This window comes from Notolabrus celidotus, chromosome 13 (assembly GCF_009762535.1).
Source record: "Notolabrus celidotus isolate fNotCel1 chromosome 13, fNotCel1.pri, whole genome shotgun sequence".
Taxonomy (NCBI): domain Eukaryota; kingdom Metazoa; phylum Chordata; class Actinopteri; order Labriformes; family Labridae; genus Notolabrus; species Notolabrus celidotus.
The window spans coordinates 1,524,176-1,549,034 of NC_048284.1; the positions used below are offsets into that span (position 1 = coordinate 1,524,176).

At 42.5% G+C, this 24,859-nt stretch overlaps 2 protein-coding genes and 1 long non-coding RNA gene across 6 annotated transcripts in view; 2 read left to right on the top strand and 1 right to left on the bottom strand.

Moving 5' to 3' along the window:
• Window positions 1-2,000: 2,000 nt before the first annotated feature.
• On the top strand, window positions 2,001-19,998 carry mboat2b (membrane bound O-acyltransferase domain containing 2b). The gene is made up of 13 exons (XM_034699139.1): window positions 2,001-2,321; window positions 10,147-10,292; window positions 10,405-10,482; window positions 13,644-13,739; window positions 13,856-13,911; window positions 14,008-14,062; window positions 15,034-15,214; window positions 15,506-15,698; window positions 15,897-16,000; window positions 17,343-17,407; window positions 17,521-17,653; window positions 17,924-18,075; window positions 18,863-19,998. The coding sequence occupies exons 1-13, from the start codon at window positions 2,232-2,234 to the stop codon at window positions 19,038-19,040; spliced, it is 1,527 nt and encodes a 508-aa protein (XP_034555030.1). The 5' UTR covers window positions 2,001-2,231; the 3' UTR covers window positions 19,041-19,998.
• On the bottom strand, window positions 5,106-7,339 carry LOC117823873. The gene is made up of 3 exons (XR_004633506.1): window positions 7,154-7,339; window positions 6,917-7,031; window positions 5,106-5,217 (listed from the first exon to the last, which is right to left on the bottom strand). It is a non-coding gene; the product is annotated as an uncharacterized LOC117823873 (long non-coding RNA).
• Window positions 19,999-22,364: 2,366 nt separating the features above from the next.
• kidins220b (kinase D-interacting substrate 220b) overlaps window positions 22,365-24,859 on the top strand; it is a 23,047-nt gene continuing 20,552 nt past the window's right edge. For 2 of the 4 annotated variants that reach the window (XM_034699137.1, XM_034699136.1), the window contains exons 1-3: window positions 22,421-22,606; window positions 24,542-24,697; window positions 24,794-24,859. The exon at window positions 24,794-24,859 is cut by the window's right edge and continues 33 nt beyond it. In XM_034699137.1, coding sequence (XP_034555028.1) covers window positions 24,566-24,697; window positions 24,794-24,859 — 198 coding nt within the window. In that variant the 5' untranslated portion in view covers window positions 22,421-22,606; window positions 24,542-24,565. Of the gene's footprint in view, window positions 22,607-24,541; window positions 24,698-24,793 lie in introns of all 4 variants that reach the window. The other 2 variants (XM_034699138.1, XM_034699135.1) reach the window with 2 other exon arrangements.

Consider the following 24,859-nt stretch of genomic DNA (forward strand, 5'->3'; position numbering starts at 1 on the left):
TTAAACTAACATTTCCTCAAAAAATTAAATGACTCTACAATCTTATCATTATCATTATTAGATTTAATTTATGAAGGGACCTTGCATAATATTAAACATAAATGTTGCCATTTGATGCATTGTACCACAGTTAGCTTAGAGCTAATTTACATCTGCAGTCCCTTGGTGGGTCACAATTAAAACATCACATTGTTATAAAACACACACACACGCACACACACACACACACACACACACACACACACACACACACACACACACACACACACAAACAAACTCTCTCTCTCTCTCTCTCTCTCTCTCTCTCTCACACACACACATGGGGTTTGTAGTTCTCATTTACTCTGCCTTTGTATTCTCTTTGAATGCTGAAAAATCACAAACATGACTTTTATAGATTTTGATTTGCTTGCAGATTTTTCAAGGAGCTTTTATTGTGAAAAACCCCAAAAAATAAACGTAATAAAATGTAAAAAGAACCAAAACCATTAAAGCTCCTGTGAGAAACTCTCAGCGTGCGTTGATATTGGCGCCCCCTTGTGGACAAAGTGGTTCCTCTTTGTCTTCAGTCATTTTGTAGTGTTTTTTAATACTAATCATATCCTGCTTTCTTATATCAGTATAAGGTATCAGTCATGCAGAATCATCGCTGTCAGAAATGAAAATAAAAATGGCAACTTCATCCGACACCTACCCCCTCGACGGCACTTTACACAGGAGCTTTAATAAATCTGTGTTTTTGAGCTGTTCTGAATCTCTAGGCTTCTTTCTAATGATGAAAATTCAACAGAAGTACAAAAAACCAACTCAACACCCTCAGAAAATAATCCAACTCATGAGCGGAGGAGCACGTGTGTTCACAGCTGTGATGAACTTTTGAAAGAGCCCATTATTCAGCACTTTATTTCTGCATGTGTTGACACTGTGTCTGCTTTACAGACACTTTCTGCAAGGTGGCTTTAAATCCAAACATCTGAAACAAACTGAGCAGATACAAATAAAATGTGTTAGTTTGGGAAAAGAGGGAGGAAGAGAGGAGAAGGGATTAAGAGAAGGAAAGTAAGGAGGATAAAGAGGAGGAGGATGGAGGGTGAAGAAGAGCACTGATGGAACAAAAAGAGAAAGGAAAGAGAAAAGTGAGAAAAAAGGAAACAAAGAGGAAACACATGAGAGGAGGAGGAGGAGGGTTTGTAGGAGGATAAAGGCAAAGAAAGTGAAAAGAGTAAAAGGAGGAGGAGGAGGAATAAAAAGGGGAGGAAGGACAGAGAGAGATGGATAAGAGGGGGAGAAGAAAGAGGGGGCACAGAGAGAGGAGGGGGGGGGGAGTCAGACAGACTGAGGAGGAGGAGGAGGAAGAAGAAGAGGAGGAAGGAGCATCAGGACACACAGACACACAAACATGACTTTTATAGAGTTTGATTCACTTGCAGATTTTTAAGAAGCTTTTATTGTGGAAAAAGTAAACATCAAAATGTAAAAAAGAACAACCAAAACCATTAAAGCTCCTGTGAGAAACTCTCAGCTTGCGTTGATATTGGCGCCCCCTTGTGGACAAAGTGGTTCCTCTTTGTCTTCAGTCTTTCTGTAGTGTTTTTTAATACTAATCACATCCTGCTTTCTTATATCAGTATTAGGTATCACTCATGTAGAATCATCGCTGTTGGAAATAAAAAACAAAATGGCAACTTCATCCGACACCTACCCCCCCAGCAGCACCTTCAACAGGAGCTTTAATACATTTTTGACTCTTCTGAGCTGGAAGAGAGGAGAAGGGATTAAGAGAAGGAAAGTTAGAAGGAGGAGGAGGATGGAGGGTGAAGAAGAGCACTGATGGAACAAAAAAAGAGAAAAGAGGAAACAAAGAGGAAACACAGGAGAAGAGGAGGAGGAGGAGGAGGAGGAGGAGGGTTTGTGGGAGGATAAAGGCAAAGAAAGTGAAAAAGAGTAAAAGGAGGAGGAGGAGGAGGAGGGGGAATAAAAAGGGGAGGAAGGACAGAGAGAGATGGATGAGAGGGGGAGAAGAAAGAGGGGGCACACAGAGAGAGGAGGGGGGGAGTCAGACAGACTGAGGAGGAGGAGGAGGAGGAGGAGGAGCAGGAAGAAGAAGAGGAGGAAGGAGCATCAGGACACACAGACACACAGACCGTCGGCGGATCACGGAGTCTCCGCCGCCGCCTCTGAGCCGCTGCAGCCGGACACAGAAGCAGCAGACCCGGCTTCAGACCGGAGCCATGGCCGCCGAAGAGATCCGCCCCACGGCCTGCACCGGCTCCAGCCTCCTGCAGCCGGTCAGCGAGATCACCAACCTGCCCCTGGACCAGGTAAGACCCTCCCTCCGGGGACCAGCCGGGCTCCGGGCTCACACACACACCGCCTTTAATGCGACACGCGCGGCCCGGAGAGGGGCGACCACCCCGGCCCGGAGAGGGGCGACCACCCCGGCCCAGGGAGGGACGCTGCGGGCTGGGGAGAGAGGCTCCGGGCCGGGGAGAGAGGCTCCGGGCCGGGGAGAGAGGCGGGGACGGGTCGGGGAAAATGGATGGAGGCCTCGCGGAGACAGGAAGGCGGATTCCAGACCACAAACACGGTCCGGGGTTCTGGTTTTGCTGCTCTGAGGCCAGTTCAGAGAGGATGTGTAGGATGGACATGAAAGAACTGATTCATCAGATGCAACAGAAATCACGTCGGCTCTCTGCATCCATACATCTTATTATTTACCTCTGAATTAACTTCATACCCCTCTTTATTCTCACAGGGAGAGGGGAGGAGGGGGGGAATCTGCTCCTGTCTTCTCACAGGCCCAATAAAATAATAACATTTATTATTAACACCATTAAACCCTTATACAATCAATCAATAACCTGATTTAGATCATATAACATCACATTACTCAATAGGAGAATGAAATAGGGGAGACCGGGGACAGCTGCAACATTTAGTGCATTCATCTGAAATACTCAGAAACTACTGAGAGCACTGTAATGAAATTTAAACACAATAAACTTACACTTATATGCTAATTAACCACTACTATGTAAGACAGATTGTATGTAGCTTTTATTTAAATACAGGAAGTCACATGTTGCAACAAAGCCAACACATGGGGGCAGCTGCAACATGTTAAAATAAAACAAATCACTCATTAGGTGTTGCTTTTTGCCTTTATAAGCATAGTTTTTAAATTTTACATTAATATGTAGTATACCTATAAAGTAATATTACTGATTATATGTTTTAGCGTGTAAAAATATGTTGTAACTGTTGTTATCGGCATGATTTGACATCATGTGTTAGTTAAAATCTGCTCCTGTCTTCTCACAGGCCCAATAAAATAATAACATTTATTATTAACACCATTAAACCCTTATACAATCAATCAATAACCTGATTGTAGATCATATAACATCACATTACTCAATAGGAGAATGAAATAGGGGAGACCGGGGACAGCTGCAACATTTAGTGCATTCATCTGAAATACTCAGAAACTACTGAGAGCACTGTAATGAAATTTAAACACAATAAACTTACACTTATATGCTAATTAACCACTACATTTAAAGGCACTATGAGGAGTTTTTCACCAGCTGAGAAACAGACTGAAACCAACACTGATGCCTCTTTATGACCTTCAAAAGCAAACAAAACCATAAACAACAACACTGATACCTTCTATGTTGTCATTTTAATGCCTTAAACCACTCAGAGGGGGTAGGTGTCAGACCACATGATTGACATTTGGCTTTAGAAACATCCTTTTTCGGCTGTTCTCATGGCAAATAATCACATTAAGTGATACATCTGGCTGTTAGAAGACAGCAGGGTGAGGTTTTTGCTAAGCGGTATCACTTTGTCCACAATGGGGTACCAAAATTGATATAAATCAAAAGTTCCTCACAGCAGCTTTAAACATGACTATGTAAAATAGATTGTTTATAGCTTTTATTTTAACACAGGAAGTCACATGTTGCAACAAAGCCCACACACAGGGGCAGCTGCAACATGTTAAAACAAAAGAAATCACTCATTAGGTGTTGCTTTTTGCCTTTATAAGCATAGTTTTAAAATAAAATGAGTTGTTTTACAGTATAAATATAAAGTAATAGTACTGATTATATGTTTTAACTTGTAAAAATATGTTGTAACAGTCCTAATCTGCATGATTTGACATCATGTGTTAGCTAAAAACTCTGATTCTGACTAAATGTAGATAAAAACATGTGAAAATCAGATTATTTTACAACTCCAACTGAGCATGTGCAGAACAAGTGCTTGTGTGTTGCTTGTCTCTGATTGGACAAGTGAGGTTTGTTGCAAATGTCCCCAGTCTCCCCTACTGAAGTATATCCTGCTACATTGGACTGTGACTTATACAGCTCACAGTCAATCAATCAATCTTTATTTGTATAGCGCCAAATCACAACAAACGTTATCTCAAGACGCTTTTACAAACATAGCAGGTCTAGACCACACTATGTCAAATTATGAACAGAGACCCAACACCAAGACAGGGTAAGACTCAGTCTGACCCCACCTTAATCCATCATGAGCATTGCACATCGCAGTATTTAGCTAGTTACAGTGGTGAGGACAAACTTCCTTTTAACAGGCAGAAACCTCCAGCAGGACCAGACTCATGTTAGACAGCCATCATGCCTCGACTGAGTTGGGTCTGGAAAGACAGATAGAGGGGAGTAAGAGTATCATATACTGTACAACAACACTGTCTTACTACAGGGAAGACAATCAAAAGTGTGAATGTGACTCCTGATCAGGGGCCCCAAACCAAGAGAGGCCCCAACAGGATCAGGTTTCCAGTGTTTCAAGTAGTTTGTAGTAATTTGATGTATAAAAAATGTCATTGGTAGCTCTCAATCACAATCTAAACACACTAAGACTTGCATCTGTCCTCTGTTTAACTCAAATGTTGTATTTCTTAGTTACACAGTGATCTAAAAACACAGCACTTTAAAATATAGAAGTTAGCAGGAAGATTACAAACTGCTTCTCATGTCACTCGGCGATGTATCAGGTGGGTCTCTGCTGGGTGTTTTTTATCAGCGGTGTAACAGGTAGACGTCCTCCTGCGCTCTGATTGGCTGAGCCCCAGGTCAGTGAGCTGGACTCAGATGATCAGGTGAAGGACGAGGGTGTAGAATACCTGATATCAGCTGTTCCACTGGTTTCACTGGGAGACAGTCAGACCGGTCACATGACCTGTGGAGAGTCAGAAACCAAGTCTGTGTGGTTTATTACCAAAGTCAGAGAGTCAACAGCATCAGCAACCAGATCGTTTCAGACTTTCAGCGACTAAACCTGGTTTTACGCTACCAAAACTTAAGCTAACGTGACTGTTTGGAAATAAAGTTTAAGCTAAGACAAGTTCACATCCATACTAAAATATCAGATCAATAACTTGAGTATCTGTTTGATAAATGTGGCAAAATTATTCAAAATGTTTGTTTGTTGGATTGCATAATGAACATCAGTGAAATATGATCTTAGCCCACCAGAGTTAGCATGAAGCTACATCTGTGCGTTGGTAGGGTTAGCACATGGAGGGGAAAGTTAAAGGACACTTCTAAAGGCCTGTGACAGACGAAGGCTGAAACATTATTAAAATATTAGTATTTCTTTTAGTGTTCAATTATTTTTAATGTTTCGTGAGGCTAAAAGTCTCTGGTGGAGTCCCTGGGCCTTGGTCCAGGTTTTGGTTTTCAAAAGGTTCTGGTTTCAGCTTGTGGTACAAAAAGTCATCCACTTCAGCTTGGCCATAATTCTCCTGTCAGCCACCACCTCCACAGGGTCCAGGACTGAACTGGTCTTCTTCCCCAGTTAGTTCAGTCTTGCTCTCCTGTATCCTGTCCGCCCACAGCAGGTGAAATCCTTCCAATGTGGCGTTCATGTCCGGTGTTAGCTCTGTTAGCATGATGCTACTCTGGTGCTGGGTTAGCTCGTCCACCTTATCGTAGATAGATCTTACATTCCCCATAATGGTGGGTGGAAGGACAGGTCCATGTGGTCTTTTCTTAGCTTGCACCTCAGGACCAGCACGTCGTCCTTGCCTCCTTCTCCTCAGCTAGCAGGAAACATCAGGCCTAGCATCGTTTAGCAAAAGATGGTGGTCTCACAATAAATTTACCGTTAGCAGTGTACAAGTTAGGCTAACAACTTTTACTGCTAACTGCTAGCTACACTTTAGGTCCATAAAAGTTATCCGTCACTTTCACGGTTAAAAGATTGCTGAGGACCTGTGAGATTGGTCGTCAGAAAAGGAATGAAAACTATGAGCTTTGATAGTTAGCACACATACGCTACATGCTAACTTCTTAGCTAGTTGTTATTGAGAGCGACAATTAAAATAGAATAAAAAAAGCTGTGAGTTAAGTGATGGATCAGTCACTGCTTATGACAAACATGATTGTAGTTTTTATATAGTCTAGACTGGGAGGGAAATATCTCAAAATGCTAAGCTAACTGTTTTTTAGCTAAATATTTCCAGTCTGAAGAGTTATTGTAGTGAAATAAAATATGAAATCTTTCGCACAGACGTCGTTATTAATCAGTGTTAATCAAGTTTCAGGTCAGATGTTCACTAAATAGCATGATACTTGAAATAGCTCAGATATTAGCATGCTAACGTTAGCTTTGTTGGCTAGTGAGCACCAGCTGCACCATGCATGAGTCGCATGTGAGATTTAGTAGCAGTTAGACTCTTTGTAATTACTACAACATTATAGTTGTTGTGATTGAACTTAGCTGACGTGATGTTAGCATTATGCTAAGCTAACAGCTGCTTCACTGGGACAAAACTGTGTAAAAAATTTCCTTTTTGAATCTGAAAAGTGTATTCTGTATTTCTGTTAATAATTTCAATCCTATTAGAATAGTGTCTTGGTGAGATCTGGACCCTGACCTCACAGCTGCAGGTTGTTTCCTGTCGTCTCCTCCTTCATCCGGAACTCATTAGTCACAGCTCCGTCTCTAATTAACTCCAGCGTCTTCAGGTGTTTAACGCAGGCCTTTCCATTCTTCAGGGAGCAGACAGACGGAGGAGAAACATCAGAGGAGAGCCGGCTGTAAATCGCTCAGTTTACACACCGTTCATTATTAATGAACAACACATCAACAAGCGTCGGCTGTTTCACTTTACCACGGGATCAGATGTTACGCTGACGATCAAACTCCGTCTGCGGTCGTCACTGTCGCCGTCTGAAATACAAAACACCGTCTGCACAGCCTGAAATGACCCAAACAGGCTCAGACTGAGAAACTGAACCCCCTCAAGCTATCCGAACTGAACAAAGACCGGACTTCATACTTTCAGTGTAACGTGGGCGCTGCCTGTCAGGACAAACTCAGGGCAGGACGGAGAGCTCAGACTCTGAGTTTGGTGGAAACACAGGGTTACAGAGAGGGGGAAGATGTCCGGTAAATTTCCATAGGAAGTAAAGCTGGGGAATTTTGGAAGTATTCCTTATTGGAAACTTTCCATGGGAATAAATGGGACTGTATGGGAATTGAGGGTAATTTAATGTAAAGGTATCATATCCAAGCATGCATATTTGTTTTGTTATAAGCAGACATCCATCCAAAATAACACAATTAAACAGATTTATTTTATTTATTTATTAGTTTATTTGACAAAAACTGTCAAGCCAGAGTTAGCTATAAGCTAATTGTCATGTGTGGTCCCTGGGCAGGAAGATGTAAATGAATGTACAATACAAAATGTTAAAAAATTATACTAGCATTTAAAACAATACAAAGGCTACTCAACACAGTCCATCACTAATAACAATCAATCAATCAATCAATCAATCAATCAATCTTTATTTGTATAGCGCCAAATCACAACAAACGTTATCTCAAGACGCTTTTACAAACATAGGAGGTCTAGACCACTCTATGTCAAATTATGAACAGAGACCCAACACCAAGACCGGGTAAGACTCAGTCTGACCCCACCTTAATCCATCATGAGCATTGCACATCGCAGTATTTAGCTAGTTACAGTGGTGAGGAAAAACTTCCTTTTAACAGGCAGAAACCTCCAGCAGGACCAGACTCATGTTAGACAGCCTTCATGCCTCGACTGAGTTGGGTCTGGAAAGACAGATAGAGGGGAGTAAGAGAGAGAAGTGATAGTGATGAGACGAGTCGTAGAAGCTGTTGCCGCTGGAGTCCAGCACGTCCGTATCAGCTGGAGTCCAGATCGTCCACAGCAGGAGGACGTCTACGGCAACACATTTAAAATTACATTCCATTTGATGCATTCAGATGATCACATGATTGTTTTTCCTTTTTAAGTAAAACTTTATCAAGTGGAAGAATCAATTCTTTCATTGAAGAACAAAAACATGAGTGTTGAGTTAAATATTACTCATCTCCCCCCGACCCAACCCATTGATAGTTCGAAGTTAAACATTACCACATAACATCATCGCTTTGTGTACTCCACAGGCTCAAATGTGTGGCTTCAATAGTCTTGTGCTCTGGGCTTAAAAGTGTGGTCCAGGATTCTAGAAATCATTTGTGCATGTGATGGAGGAATGCACAGTGCATGTAGGGGGCGTGGTCTCAGTAGCCCTGCAGTAAGCAGTGTGCTGTGTGCATGTGATGGAGGAATAGGATAGATATTCAACTGTACTTGCATGACATCTGGTTGTTATAGTCAGGATTATGCTATAAAAGATTTTCCCCAACTATATTTAAGTTCCATGTTAAAGGTGACATATCATGCAAAATCAACTTTTTAATGGTTCTCTACCTGAAATCTGTGTCCCTGTCTACAAACCCCCTGAAAAGTAAAAGAGTCCATTCTGCCCCTGTTCTGATTTCTCCACCTTTCTGTAAATGTGTGTGAAACCAACCGTTTCAGTTTTCAGTGTTTTTCATACGTCACAACGCCATCCGGTCTGTAACAGGAAGTCAGAGCTCGGAGCTTGTTCAGCCCATAGACTGTATAAAATACAACTCAACCCCTCCTCCGTTTTTCATTCCCTGCACACGTGTGCTAACAAGGAGCTTAGGAGGGAGGCATGCTAGTTGTAGGCTGTCTTAATAAACACAAAGGTCGCTTTGACTCCCCACGTCTGCAGATTTGAAGATCTAGTGGATGATTTTTATTTATCATGGATAAGTGCTAGCGCTAGTTAGCATAGCCACATAGCTACATGTTCGTAGCTGTGTACCAAGACACACGTCGACATGCTGACAAATAAAACAACAAGAAACACTAAATCTGTGACCAATCCTTCAGAAAGGTCCTGCTGCAGGCGCCTCTCCGTCAGGATCAGATTCTGGATCAGATTCAGAGGGTTGAAGTAACGCGGGTCTGTGAGCAGCCGTGTATATTCAGCCAACATGTAAACATTAGATCAACGTGCTGGACAGCCGAGGCCACGCCCACTTCCTGAGGGGGCGTGGTCAGATAGCTCATTCTCATTTAAAGGCGCAGACACAGAAAACAGCCTGTTCTGAGCAGGGCTGAAAAAGAGGGGTTTACAGGCAGACCAGAATCTGATTTCAAAGTGTTTTTATGAGCAATAAACTTTAAAGACATGTTTTGGGGACCTCTTAGACCAATATATGTTGATGAAAAAGAGCAGAATATGTCACCTTTAAGAGCCAACCTTCAATTTAATAAATTCCTGGTTTATTCCCATGGAAAGTTTCCAACTTTGAAAATTCCTGCAATTTAGCAACCCTATGGAAACACTTTTGTGAACTTTTGTGTAAAACTCTAAAACTTTTCAAGTCAGATAAACCACCTTGAGTGATGTCCCAGGAGTCAGTGTCCACATGTTGATCTTTGAGGAGGTGTTAATCCCTCTGATGGACACATTTAAATAAAGGTCATTGAACTTACAGATGATAAAGACAGCGTCTTGACCTTCTGAGGAGCCCTCTGCTCCCTGAACATGGAGGTATTCCTGCAGCTGTGGTTTGTGTTCAGTTATCTGACTAAGGGACGGCACACTCCCCGACTATAAATATCTCCTGAGGGTCTAAATTTACCCGCGGAGACGTCACGGACACGAAACACTGTTAGAAAAAACGCTGAACCTCACCTGGACGACCGACTCTGGTGGCGTGATCTAACCTGCAGCTGTGTGTCTTCTTCGCCCTCTCTGTTGTCTCCAGGTAAACTTTGTGGTGTGCCAGCTCTGCGCTCTGCTGTCGGCATTCTGGTTTCGTCTCTTCCTCCATCCCAGTAAAACCAGTCCCTTCATCAGGCATGTGGTGGCCACCGTGCTGGGGCTCTACTTCGCTATGTTCTGCTTCGGCTGGTAAGAAGACTCTCAAACTCTGCAGACACACAGAAAACACTCACAGTGACATTTAAAGCGGGTGCTGGTTTGTGTACCTGAAGGGGGAATCTTGTGTGTCATTTGTTTCCAGGTACGCCCTTCACTTCCTGGTTCAGAGTGGACTCACCTACGGCATCATGATCCTGACCGGAGTGGAGCACATGCACAAGTAAGCAGCAGAAAGTCCCGGCATCACATTCTCATCCTGTGATTCAGTTATAATCATCAGACCGCTTCAGAGTGAGAGCCGTCTGATGGTGCGGTCAGTGTTTGGAGGATCACATTCACATGGGGCTGAGAGACTCCCAGAGGAAGGAGGAGAAGAAGGAGGAGGAGGAGGAGGAGGTGGAGCATCTGTGGTCATTAATCAGAGCAGAGAAGAAGAGAAACCTCTGAGTGCAGTCAGATCCATTACAGAGAGAGCTCTCCTGATGAGGATGGAGGGGGTCTGTTACTGAGTCTCTGATACGAAGGGGTCAAGATGAGGCTGTATTTTTCAGTTTTCTTAATTCAAAGTATATTCTCTTCAGATAAACTGGAAGAGAGTGGTTAAAGCGACTTGTTTGTTCACATCCCATGGCCTTCTTTAAGCCTTGAAGCCGCTCAGCTGCCACGGATATGTCGTTATCACAGGATTACATCTATAGACTGTATAATAAATGGACTAAACCACTGTGTTATCATTTAAGCCCATCAGGAGCCTCCAGTTCGGCATCTAGATACTTGCTTTGTTGGTCATTTTGGAGCCAGAAGTAAACGCATTTGGACGAGTGGGTCCAAATAAGCAGTGAAAGCTAAACAGCCTGTGCCGAGGCTAATTTATTAGCCTTTAATTGAATTAACACCTAAAGCCTACACGCCACATACCTGCTAATTAGTGCTAACTTATAAATAAAATCATATACAGACTCGCATGCACAGGCCACCACAAATATATCAACGCCTGACACAGACTGAACAAGCTAACAAGCCAAATGTGGTTAGCACAGGCACAGATAGCTGCTAATTAGCACTAGCATGTAATAAAATAGTGTTAGATTAGATTAGATTAGAACTTTTATTTGTCCACAATGTGGAAAATTGCCTTCGGCTTCACAGACAAACAGACAATACAACATTTTCAGACAAGAACAGAGAGAGTGCTTGGGATTCTTCCTGATGATGCCAGCAGAATTCTTAAGGAGCTAGTATAAAAATATAAAACATATCCATATGTACATACACATACACATACATAAGAGCACATATGTATACACATATATACACATACATATATGTGCATATACATATGCATGCACATAGACACGTGCATACGTACATAAATCCTATAATTGAAGTCATAAAATGATGCAGGCCCCTGTAAACCCTGGACGGGGGACAGGCGGATGCTGCAGTAAAATTGAAATTTAACAGTTAGGTTTGATTTTGCAATCTAAGAATTTAATAATTGAATTGCTCTTGGAACAAAAGAGTTCTTGTAAATATTATATTTGTGGCTTGTGGCAGTCTAAAACGCCGACCTGAAGGGGGCGGTTCAAAAAGGCAGTGCAAAGGATGGGACGTGTCACCTGTGATGTTCAGGGCCTTCCTTTTACTTATCTGTGCATCTCTCTCACTTAGTGGAACCTGTGGTTGCCCTATAATTGTGCTGGCTGTGTTAACCACTTAATTAACCTTTACATTTGACATCCAAGTGCCCGTACCATGCAATCATATTAAACAATTAAATACTTCTACAAGAATCCAACCAAATTTAACAACCAGGCGTCAGGGGCGCTGGTATCCTAGTGGTCTAAGCGCCCCACATACAGAGGCTTTAGTCCTCGCCGCAGGGGTTGCCGGTTCGACTCCCGACCGCTACCATGTCCTGCATGTCTTCCACCTCTCTCTACTCCCCACACTTCCTGTCTCTCTTCAGCTGTTCTATCATAAAGCCAAAAAGCCCCAAAAATAAAACTTAAAAAAAAAACCCGGCGTTAGATATCTTGGACGGTCTGTCATAAAGTGAACAGACAGATTATTTGTCTGTTACATGAACAAATCTCCAAAGCAGACAGCTAGCAGCTCCCACCTGTCACTCAAAGAGGCCACGCCCCCTCATTACTAATCACTTTGATCCTTAATGTAATTAAAACAGGTGTGTTATATAAATTCAGCCTCATAATCCACTCATGTAACATTTTAATATTGGGCTCTGTGGGGACTGACTCACTCTTTGACACGCCCTCTAGTGGACACTTGGTATATTGCAGTTTTGGGGGACATTATGTTAACTGCACTCCTCAGCTGGTTTAAACGGTAGCTCAGTCCGGGTCCAAAGAGAGTCTCAGGGGACAGATTTGAATGTGCTCCTGGTCCGTGACCTTTGACCTCCTCCCAGACTCTGGACGCTGTGGCTGTGTTTCGCCGGGTGTTCACAAACAGCTGAGTCAGCTCCTTGTTTGCTGTTCTTACAGATTCACTGCTGCCCACAGGGGTCAGGTGATGATGTCATGGTGATGTCATGAATGATGCTCACTTCCTGGTCTTTAAGGAGGGTCACAGAGCTTCGTACACAGGGCAGAGAGATATCTGATGTTGATCTGAAGGTTCCCGGTACAAGCCCAACGAGAACCAGGCATCAATCAATCAATCAGACTCTCTCCAAACAGAGCAGGTCTAGACCGTACTCTATGTTCTATTATTAACAAAGACCCAACATCAAGACCAGATCAGATCCAGTCCCCTCTTACAGACAGGACTCAGTCTGATCTCATCTTAATCCACCATGAGCAGAGCACTTTGCAGCATTTAGCAAGTTACAGTGGCAAGGACAAACTTCCTTTAACAGGCAGAAACCTCCAGCAGGACCAGACTCATGTTAGACACACATCTGCTGAGACCGTGTTGGAGAGAGGGATAGAGGGAGATGAAGAGAGAGAGAGAGAGAGATGATAGTGGGGAGACGGATAGTAGAAGTTGTAGCAGCTGGAGTCTGACACGTCCACAGCAGCAGAGATCCAGAGGAACCTACGAGACAAGGGAGCTCAGGGACTCCAGAAAGGTCTATGGTTAGTAACTTTGATGGAACAGGAAGAGTTAAAGTGAGAGACAGGCAGAGAGAGGAGAGAGAGGGAAAGACAGGATCCCAGTGTGGCAGTCTAAGCCTATAGCAGTCTGTAGAAAACAGGCAGAAACCTCCAGCAGGACCAGACTCATGTTAGACACACATCTGCTGAGACCGTGTTGGAGAGAGGGATAGAGGGAGATTAAGGCATGTTGCTACGTCTGTGATGAACACTGCAGCCTGTAGGGGGCGCTAACATCTCTTATTGCATGCTGTGTCTGCAGGTACTGCCTCCTGGTGGCTCTCAGCTATCTGAGTCTGTGCCAGATCACTCGAGTGTACGTCTTCGACTACGGCATGTACTCTGCTGACTTCACAGGGTGAGACGACTCCCAGCTTGGGTTCACAACATCATCTAAACCATCATTGTTATGTTGAAGTAATAAATTCACCTCTGCAGCTCAGTCAGTGAAGCCTGTTTGTTCTCCTCCTGCAGACCCATGATGGTGATAACACAGAAGATCACCAGTCTGGCCTTCGAGATCCACGATGGTAAGAATGTCTGGATGCTCAGATTAGTTGGAAGTTGGATGTTTTTCTGTTGTTGCAGCAGTTTATTTTCAGTTTTGCTCTTCTTCTTTGGTGCAGGCATGGCACGAAAAGAGGAACATCTCACCCCGGGACAGAAGATTTTGGCGATAAGGTTTGTTTCTGTCTGCTTGTATTCCAATATACCCAAAAGACCTCCTTCATTAAACACCATAATAATACATTTTACATCAAAGTACAGCAATTTATGCGGTTTCAACTGAGTAATAGAGTCCTGACTGCGGATCTGTAAAAACCAGAACAATACGCTTAAGGCCAAATTCCACCAGATCTGTGTCCGGTCCATCTCTGATCCGTCACAGCTCCAGATCTGATAGGATTCTATTCTAGTCAATGTGTTAACTTCCACTGGATCCATTCCGTTCTGTTCCGGCTGCGTCTCTGATCCGGCAGGTCTGAGTCCTCCGGATCAGATACATAAGGTTTCTATTTGTACCGGATGCCGGAGCACGACGCATCAGACGCATCTCAACAGAGCAGATGGAGCGGGACAGGAAGTCAGGTTTCACCAAAACAAAATGAAAACGTCCGGTTGAATTTCAGAATAAAACACTCTGTGTTATCACCAGATCGTATTTCACTTAACTACAACAACAAACCAAAGTCATGATGAGCGGAGCCAGGCCTGGAGTCAACAGGTCAGAGGTTTTCAGAGGACCAGAAAGACAACATGGATGAGGAGAGGAGGAGGAGGAGAATCCTTGATTCAGGGATTACAGAGGGAAAACCTCGGTCACATGACTCCAGCTGTCCGGCAGTCCTGCTCCGGATCTGGTGGAAGTCCAGACCAGCAGCAGAGTACTTTTTAATGCAACACAGTGACACACAAAGCCAACACAGACACATGAAATCAGACAAAGTGATGCAAATATGAAGTTGTGTTCAGTTGCATCTTGAGCTCTGAGGTTATCCTGAGGCTAACCAACCTCCTCTCTGAAAACAAGCCTTTGATAAGAGACCAGATGAATCCTGAATTCAGACTCCAGCAGGAGGAATAATCACAGAGTTTAACAAAGAGAGAATCTGTTTTCTGACTTGTGAATTCTCCTGAATGTGTTCTAACAGGAGGATGCCCAGTCTGCTGGAGTACTTCAGCTATAACTGTAACTTCATGGGGATCCTGGCGGGGCCCACCTGCTCCTACAACGACTACATCGCCTTCATCGAGGGAGACCCCCGTCGCCACAGAGACCTGGAGGACAAGAAGTCCTACGCCAAGCTGAGACAGAGCGAGCCCTCGCCAAATGTACGTCACATGACCACAAATAAAACCCTCTCTGTGTATCTCCATGAGCATCCCGTCTCCTGCTGTCAGAGCGTTAAAGCTCTCTCTTGTTGTGAAACCAGAGCAGGTTTATTCATAATTTACAGGAAGGATGCTGAGGATGTGTCCACTCAGAGACCAGGCTCTCTGTTAAGCCCTGACATGACTCTTAGTGATGTAACAAAATGCTCTCAGGGTCTCTAACCTTGAACAGTCTGCTGTCAGTTTAATGAAGAATAGATCCTCTAAAAATACTCGCCTGTGTTCCTGCAGACCGAGGTAGTCCGGAAAGTGGCCACCTCCTTCTTCTGCCTGCTGGTCTTCCTCTCCGTGTGTAAAGTGTTCCCCGTCGAACGAAACATCGACGACGACTTCATCGCCAACACGCCGTTCTACGCTCAGGTGGTCTACCTGTACCTGTCCATGCTGACCACCAGACCCAAGTACTACTTTGTGTGGACGCTCGGTGAGTGTCTGAAACCTGGATCAAGATTTCTCTCTTTTCTTTTCATGTTTCTATCCACATTCTATTTCTATGAAGGTAAAATATGAAAAGTTATCTAAAAACAACAAAAGACTCTCAGAATCACTCAGAGTAACCAAACATCACCTGAGGTCATTGTTTAAGTTTTTAACTAGTCTAAATGTCTTTTTTTCACCTCAGCTGACGCCATCAACAACGCCGCTGGCTTCGGTTTTAACGGCTACGACGATGACGGCTCTCCTCGCTGGGACCTGATCTCCAACCTGAGGATCCTTAACATCGAGGTTTCAGAATATTTTCTATACCAGTCCTTTCCATTCCATTCCAATCCATTCATTCCAGTCCAGTCCAGTCCAGTCCAATCTGATCATTCCAGTCCAATCTAATCTAATCCATTCAATTCCACTCCATTCCAATCCATTAATTCCAGTCCAGTCCAGTCCAATCCAGTCCAGTCCAGTCCAGCCCAGTCCAGTCCAATCTGATCATTCCATTCCAATCTATTCCATTCAAATCCATTCATTCATTCCAGTCCAGTCAAGTCCAGTCCAATCCAGTTCAGTCCAATCCAGTCTAGTCTAATCTGCTCATTCTGTTCCAATCTATTCCATTCCATTCCATTCCATTCCGTTCCAGTCCAATCTAATCTAATCCATTCAATTCCACTCCATTCCAATCCATTAATTCCAGTCCAGTCCAGTCCAATCCAGTCCAGTCCAGTCCAGCCCAGTCCAGTCCAATCTGATCATTCCATTCCAATCTATTCCATTCAAATCCATTCATTCATTCCAGTCCAGTCAAGTCCAGTCCAATCCAGTTCAGTCCAATCCAGTCCAGTCTAATCTGCTCATTCTGTTCCAATCTATTCCATTCCATTCCATTCCATTCCATTCCGTTCCAGTCCAATCTAATCTAATCCATTCCATTCCATTCCACTCCATTCTATTCCACTCAATTCAAATCCATTAATTCCAGTCCAGTCCAGTCCAATCCAGTCCAGTCCAGTCCAGTCCAGTCCAATCCAGTCCAGTCCAGTCCAGTCCAGTCCAATCTGATCATTCCATTCCAATCTATTCCATTCAAATCCGTTCATTCATTCCAGTCCAGTCAAGTCCAGTCTAGTCCAGTCCAATCCAGTTCAGTCCAATCCAGTCCAGCCCAATCTGCTCATTCTATTCCAATCTATTCCATTCCATTCCATTCCGTTCCAGTCCAATCTAATCTAATCCATTCCATTCCACTCCATTCTATTCCACTCAATTCCAATCCATTAATTCCAGTCCAATCCAGTCCAGTCCAGTCTGATCATTCTATTCCAATCTATTCCGTTCTATTTCATTCCGCTCCAGTCCAATCTAATCTAATCCATTCCATTCTACTTAATCCCAATATATTCCATTCCAATCTAATCCGTTCCAATCCAATCCAATCCACTGCATTCTATTATATTATCTCACAGAATTTTATAACTGGCTAATTGCTAGTGGTTGGGTTAAGCTCTAACCATCATGTAACCCATCTTGTACATGTTATCTGAACACATATATTTATCATCACATTAACTGTGTTTTATATTCCTGTTTAAATAACAACATTTAAACTCTGATTTCTTCTGCTCTGTTTCAGTTAGCCACCAGTTTCAAAGTTTTCCTCGACAACTGGAACATTCAGACGGCTCATTGGCTGAAAAGGTGAACACATGTATTAATAAATGTTACTGTGTTATTGTGGTTATTGATCTAAAACCTCTGTTTAGTGTTACTTGTGTTTGTGACCTTTCTGACCTCTGACCTCTGTTTGACAGGGTGTGCTATGAGCGATGTCCCTACCACCCGACAGCAGCTACCTTCATCCTGTCAGCCATGTGGCATGGAGCTTATCCAGGCTACTACCTCACCTTCCTCACCGGCATCGTCATCACGCTGGCTGCCAGAGCGGTGAGCTGACACGGCTAACTGTTAGCTAAGATCACCAATCACTGTTAGCTAACCTGATAGCTAAGTTTTAACTCAGGAGACTGCTAACTCACTGTTATCTTCTAATCCTTAAATGTGAGTTCTCAGCTGATTGGTCCATCAATTAGCTGTTAGCTTAAGAACCCAATGACTAACTGTTAGCATATAAAGCTAACAGCTAACGTTAACTCTGAAAACCACTGACTCAGTATATTTTCTGAAGCTTATTGAATAACCGTTTCGTCCTCTCAGGTTCGACACAACGTGCGGCCGTACTTCCTGCAATCATCCTCACACAAACTGGTTTATGATGTCATCACGTGGGCAGCCACTCAGATCGCCATCTGCTACACAGTGGTGCCTTTTGTCCTGCTGTCTGTGGGTCCATCCATCAAGTTTTACAGGTCAGTCCACCAGGCAACCAGGACTCACTTTGATCTATGTCTAAAAACTGGATAACCACTCAGTCAAACCATATTTGAACACTTTGATGCTAGAGTGACATTTTAAAAAAGCCATGTCAGAGATCGACCGGTGTTCCAGTATAAAGAGCGACCCTGTTAACTGGAGACTTTCAGCCGGATGCATCCCTCACAAACGTCTTTAGATGATCATTAAATATCTGATGAGGATATTTAGACGTTTGAATAAAAAAAACTCCACAAACACTGACACGTTCAGCTGAAGGTCTCCAGTTTACAGGGTCACTCTTCAGACTGGAACACCGGGAGCTTCACACTATCAGGCTCAGAGAAGACCGATGTTCAGGAGGTATTAAACCAAGTGAATCACAGGTGATTGTGTGATGTTAATGTGGATGCAAGGTGCAATAAAAACACAATCAGGAACATTCAGTGTTGCAGGCCCCGCCCCCCAAAGTTCCTGGAACTTTGGAAGGTACTACCCCCGAGAGCAGGGGCTTTTAAAGGAGAGATTAAATACAGAGAACTTAATTTAGACCCTGGTTCCTGCTGTTTAAACTCACTCAGTTCCTCATATACCTATAAGAGGTATCACAGTTGAAACATGGAAAAACTGTTCTCAATTGAGCGCCGGCTCCAAACCAGCCCTGAAACTGCCTCGGTCGAAAAAGGGTAATAAGATCCTTAGTTCTTCAGGGAAGTTCCTCGAAAAGTTCCTGCGGTCCACTTCAGGCTCCTAATCCTCACCTGTTTCCCCCTCCCCGTGCAGGTCCTGGTGCTTCAGCCTCCATTTCGGCTGCATCCTGCTTGCCGTGGCACTGCCAGTCAAACCGAGACATCTCCGCCTAAAGGACCAGCAGAAGAACCTTCTCCAAGAACCAGCCCAAGTCCAAGGCCACCTAGAGGCTACAGACAGCAACTACAGCGGGAAGGAGAAGACCACATGAGGACAAAGAACAGTGTTGTTATATTTTCATTAACTTGTATAGAAAGACAAGGAGGCGGATCCGGACCTTCCTCTGAGTCTGAGTGCAGACACACGTTGGTCATGGAGTCAAAATACTGTATTAAAGGGATTCAGGGGACAAGAAGGTCTTTGCATTTGAAGGCTAGTAAAACTGTCTCAACGAGGACGCACGACTGCCAGGAGAGTGTTTGGACCCAAACTCCACAAACCAACACACGGGGACGTTTTCTTGGATGAGGCTGCAGATTGAGAGGAATCTGCGATGACGACGGAGGATATATAAATACAGAACCCTCATGTGGAGAACCCACGTGAGGAACATTTCAAACTGCCCTGAACTGTTGTGGCCATCTTTTCAGTGTTTACCTGACTCAGTTTCTGTTGACTGAATGAACAAAAGGGAGGTGAATGAATAGAAAAAGAAGATGAATGATTTAATGAAAGCACGTTGAAGTAAAGTTATATTTGAAGATGGAGGAGTAAGTGAGGGAGTGTGCGAGTGATCAGGCCACGAGTCGGTGCATTAAACGAGTGAACGAATGATCAAAGAGGGTTCAAAGATTTTTCACCTCCACATTCCTCCCAGGCTGATTTCACAGATTCTCATTGTGCTATAATCTTTAAACCACGACTTCACAGTATTCATAGAGATGAGTTTTAAAAAAGTGCCAATGATTATTCCACTCAGTCGCCTTATTTGTTTTGTTTTCTACCAGAAAAAGGAAGAAGCGCCTTTGCAGGATCAGTATTAACTCTTTCTTGGTGTGTGAGTGCTGAGGAGGGTGTTGTGTTTACATTTGTAGATGTCACTTTTTGTCAACCTGTTATTTATGTAATTTATGTGATTCCAAACAGACTTGTGGTTTGATGTAAGACGTTTGAAGAAGAGGAAACCTTTCACAACATTTTAGGAAATAAACTCAAACTCTAAAATTGAAGTTTCTCCATGTGGACTTTATCAATCTTTATTCATAAAGCGCGGAATCGCCACAAACATTATCTGAAGAGTCTTTCCAAACAGAGCAGATCTCGACCGTACTCTGTTCCTGTCCCTTTAAAGTTACTAACCATAGACCTTTCTGGAGTCCCTGAGCTCCCTTGTCTCGTAGCTTCCTCTAGATCTCTTTCTGCCTGTTAAAGGAAGTTTGTCCAAGAGCCAAATCCCAACAATCCTTCAGACTCTTTCCAAACAGAGCCGGTCTAGACCGTACTCTATGTTCCATTATTAACAAAGACCCAACATCAAGACCGGATAAGATCCAGTCCCCTCTTACAGACAGGACTCAGTCTGATCTCATCTTAATCCACCATGAGCAGAGCACTTTGCAGCATTTAGCAAGTTACAGTGGCAAGGACAAACTTCCTTTAACAGGCAGAAACCTCCAGCAGGACCAGACTCATGTTAGACACACATCTGCTGAGACCGTGCTGGAGAAAGACAGGCAGATACATATTGCTAATAACACCAGCTATGAAAACCCTCAGACGGTCTCAGCAGATGTGTGTCTAACATGAGTCCGGTCCTGCTGGAGGTTTCTGCCTGTTAAAGGAAGTTTGTCGTTGCCACTGATCCATTGAAAGTGTTCTTTTTTGTCTAGTACTAGACAAAATGAGACGTAATGGGACCATTTGTAAGACAATATATATTTTTTTCCTTGCCACTGTAACGTGCTAAAAATATTGTCTTACAAATGGTCCCATTACGTCTCATTTTGTCTCGTACTAGACAAAAAAGAACGCTTTCAATGGATCAGCGGCAAGGACAAACTTCCTTTAACAGGCAGAAACCTCCAGCAGGACCAGACTCATGTTAGACACACATCTGCTGAGACCGTGTTGGAGAGAGGGATAGAGGGAGATGAAGAGAGAGAGAGAGAGATGATAGTGGGGAGACGGATAGTAGTAGTTGTAGCAGCTGGAGTCTGACACGTCCACAGCAGCAGAGATCCAGAGGAACCTACGAGACAAGGGAGCTCAGGGACTCCAGAAAGGTCTATGGTTAGTAACTTTATACTGCTCGGATTCGGCTCCTCTTGTCAGAAGTGTGTCATCAGAAAGTGAGCCCAACATTTTCAACTTCTATTCTTCTATTATAACTTCTGCAAAGACTCTGCTTCGGGTCCCAATCCAAGGACTTCGTAGCCTGCATAAACTTGTCACCAACAACTCAAAGATAAATCAGTCTGGACAAATCACATCAAAGAGAAATAATTATTTACCTGCACTAAGTTATATTTAGCAGCATGGCTCTGTTCTGGGAAATCCATGCCCTTCCATGTGCCTACGTGGAATGCCAAAGCCTGAGGCAGGGAGAGCACACCTTGCCTCCCTTTCATGTGCATACATGTAAACCAAGGCAGGGAGAGCAGCAGCAAAGACCCCACAGGTACAAAACAGAGCGAGCATCAGTGACAATACATTTTGGACTTTTTAGACACTTGTGAGGGTTGGATATCCTCTGTTTAAAATCTACGCCAAAGATTCAGCTCTCCAGCGGGGTTAAATGTTGAGCAGTGAAACAGGAAGGTAACACCGTTTGAACTTTACACCCTCATAAACTGACACAGCTTCAGTGCTGATAAGTAATTGCTTATTTCTCATGTGATAAGCTGCAATTTTCCCAGAGATTGTGGTTGCAAACAGGATAAAAACAACATACAAAACTAAATTAATCCCAATTAGCTTCACATTTGATGCTATTTTATGCAATTGGAGTGTACTGTATTTCACAGCCTTGTCCAATGGTTGTTATTCAGGAATCGGTTGATATCACTTCATTTATCAAGACAAAAACACCAACCAGAACAAAGGTTGCAGCAACCAGTTTTTCAGCTGTGCTAGTTCACACCCTTTTAATGGTAAATTGATTTTGTTGGGACTTCCTCTCAGTGTTTTTTATATTTTATGTCCTAATTTATAAATTGAAACTGATTTTTTTTTTTATTAAACTAAAGACACAAAATGTATTTCGAGGGGCACAGGGGCAGATAGTTACTTCTCAAAATAAATAAGAATATATATATTGTTCTGAAAATAAAGATGTGCCCTTTTTTTGATAAACTGCATTCAAAGTTGTCGGTTTTTAACAACAACTCCTACAAAATAAAATACTAGGAGTAGTCTTCGTCTTATGTAGGTGAAAAAAAAGACTATATTAAGTTAAATAAATTCTGTTAGAGGAGTATAATCTTTCTGAAGGTTAGAAAGAGCAGTAAAAACTATAAAAAGCGAGTTTTCTGGGAAAAATTGAGCATTTTAATCAGTAGTATTCGTTGATGCTTTTATTTTGGTAGTAATAAGCGGAAGTCACCGCCTCATTTTCGCGGGCTTGACGCAGCAGCCGTTGCTGTGGGAGGCTCCTCTGTGTGCAGCTTCGTTGTTGTTCTGATCAAAGATGGCTGCTGTTGTTGCGGATGGAGAATGAGCACAGGCTGTCATCCGAACACAGGCCGAGGGAACGCACTCAAACACGCCGAGTAACAGGCCCTGAAACCCGGCTGGACTGAAGCCGAATCAGCCTGAACGGAACCTGATTTTTTTCTGAAGGTAAGTCTGATTATTTTCAGTCATTTTCACCGTCAGCATCCCTCCGGGTCATCGATCTGTCACTGACTGACACTTGTTCAGTCTCTGTATCGATATGAAAAAATAAGATAAATCATCCATCGGTTTATTTCTGCTGAATAAAACGGTGGAATCTGTATCAAAGCGGTTGAGTTGGAGGTTTCTCTTTGTGTGTAAATCAGTGTTTGACAGTATGAAGGTTATTCAGGTTACTGGAGCGTTATAATAACAGACATACCGTCACTGAGGCTCAAATAACATTATAACACCGGTGTAACGTTAATATGAGGATTACATGTCAAAAAAATTAAAGATGGCGCCTCCTCTATCTGTCATAAAGGCTAATTAGGCCAATAAACGAAGCTTTAACTGACAGCTCCACACAGGCGTCTTCATTATAACCATTTATTTATTAATTATTCAATTAAATTATTATTTATAATTATTTTAATTATTATTTATTTATGTATTAATTAATTTATTAATTATAATTATTATAATTCGATTTATTTTTATTATTTGTTTATTTATCATAATTATTATAATTATTTTAATTATTATTATTTATTTATTTATGTATTATAATTATTATAATTATATTAATTATAATTATTTTTTTAAATAAATAGATGGTGGGATAAAATGTGAAATATATTTTTATATGTGCTAAATAAGGTAAAAGTAACATTATTTCCTCCTTTTATGCCTTTATTGTTGGCAGATAAAATTATCACATACATAATAATATAATGTATTTGATTTGATTTCAAAGTATTAATTTCGAAAAAAAAAAGAAAAAAAGTTACATACAATGCAAAATAATAATAGTAACAATAATAATAATAAAAATATTAATTTATTAAAAAAATCAATTGTATTATCACTAATATGATGAATTCTATTTACCGAAAAGTGTGTGTGGGAAGAAGTGAAACATTAAATCCAACCCTTCTCTGTTATTAATTAATTATTAATGGTCAATTAATTTTCTGCAGCATCTGTGTAACACCATAAATATTGCACATTGATTAAAAAAAAATACATTTATAAACCTTAATAATAAAGCTCTGATTTTTCTTTTTACATACATTTTTAAATGTTAAGAATAAAAATTAAATAATTGGAAAATACTCATTTATTTTTCCAATTATTTAATTTTTATTCTTAAATTTAAAGCATTCTTTTTTTTTTTTTTTTGATTGGTGGTGTGTAAGAGTGTCTTTTCCAAAATGTTAAGCTGTAAAATGACGTGCTACATAATTAATTTGATCACTTTTATCACATGTTTTGCTTTATTTATATTATAATAAACTCAAGTGGTGTTAAAGATAATTCACTGGGAAGCTCGGAGACTGAGTTCTGATTGGCTGGTGGCCTCTACAGGTAGTTTCCATGGTGACAGTGCTTTCTGGCTCCACTGAAGTGATATCAGCAGCCAGCAGAGCTGATCTGAGGTCAGTTTAAAGAGCAGATATCTAAGGAAGCTGCTGAGGGTCAAACTACAGTCAGACTGAAAAACATGTAAGCAGACACAACAAGCAGTTCCTCAAATGTTCCCCCATAAAGGTGCATTTCGACCAAGAGTTCCAGGGTCTTTTAGCCCCCAGGAATACTTTACTAACAGAACTCATTTTAGACCCTGGTCCTGCGGTGGAAACACACCTAGAGCCTCATGTTAAAACCAGTTCTGGTCTTGATTTGAAGGTGAACTCTCTGAAGCGTCTCCCTCTCATCTAAGAAAGCAACAACTTAAAGGTTAAATTAGAAGGAAGTCCTTTTAAGGGCGTGACACACCTGCAGTGTCTGATGTTTGCAAAACACCTTCTCCCCTTGTTTGGTGTTCAAACAGAGACAGGAGGAACACGGAGAGAAGGAACATGTGTGCTGACATGTTGTCATTCTGTCCTCTGTCCACAGGGGGCGCACTGACAGACCGCAGACATGGACACCACCACGTCCATCAAGATGACCACCCTGGCCATCCAGAACCTGTTCAGCTATGTGGAGGAGGAGAACCTGTCCGCCATGAAGGCTCACCTGGACCGCTTCAAGGAGGTGGACGGACGCAGTGACGTAAGTGGGCGGGGCCACGGGGCGCTAACTCTAAGATAGTGTCTATTTCTGAGCGATGTTTGCTTTACGTTGTTGTTTACCTGTGTGTGTTGACAGAACGGTCAGACGCCGCTCATGCTGGCGGCCGAGCAGGGCAGTCTGGAGATCGTCCAGGAGCTGATC

Excerpts from the sequence above, each read along its gene's own strand:
- mboat2b (XM_034699139.1), top strand. The coding sequence starts at position 2,232 with ATGGCCGCCGAAGAGATCCGCCCCACGGCCTGCACCGGCTCCAGCCTC. Across the intron at positions 2,322-10,146 it reads CCAACCTGCCCCTGGACCAG|GTAAACTTTGTGGTGTGCCA; the intron begins GTAAGACCCTCC and ends TGTTGTCTCCAG. Across the intron at positions 13,912-14,007 it reads GGCCTTCGAGATCCACGATG|GCATGGCACGAAAAGAGGAA; the intron begins GTAAGAATGTCT and ends TCTTTGGTGCAG.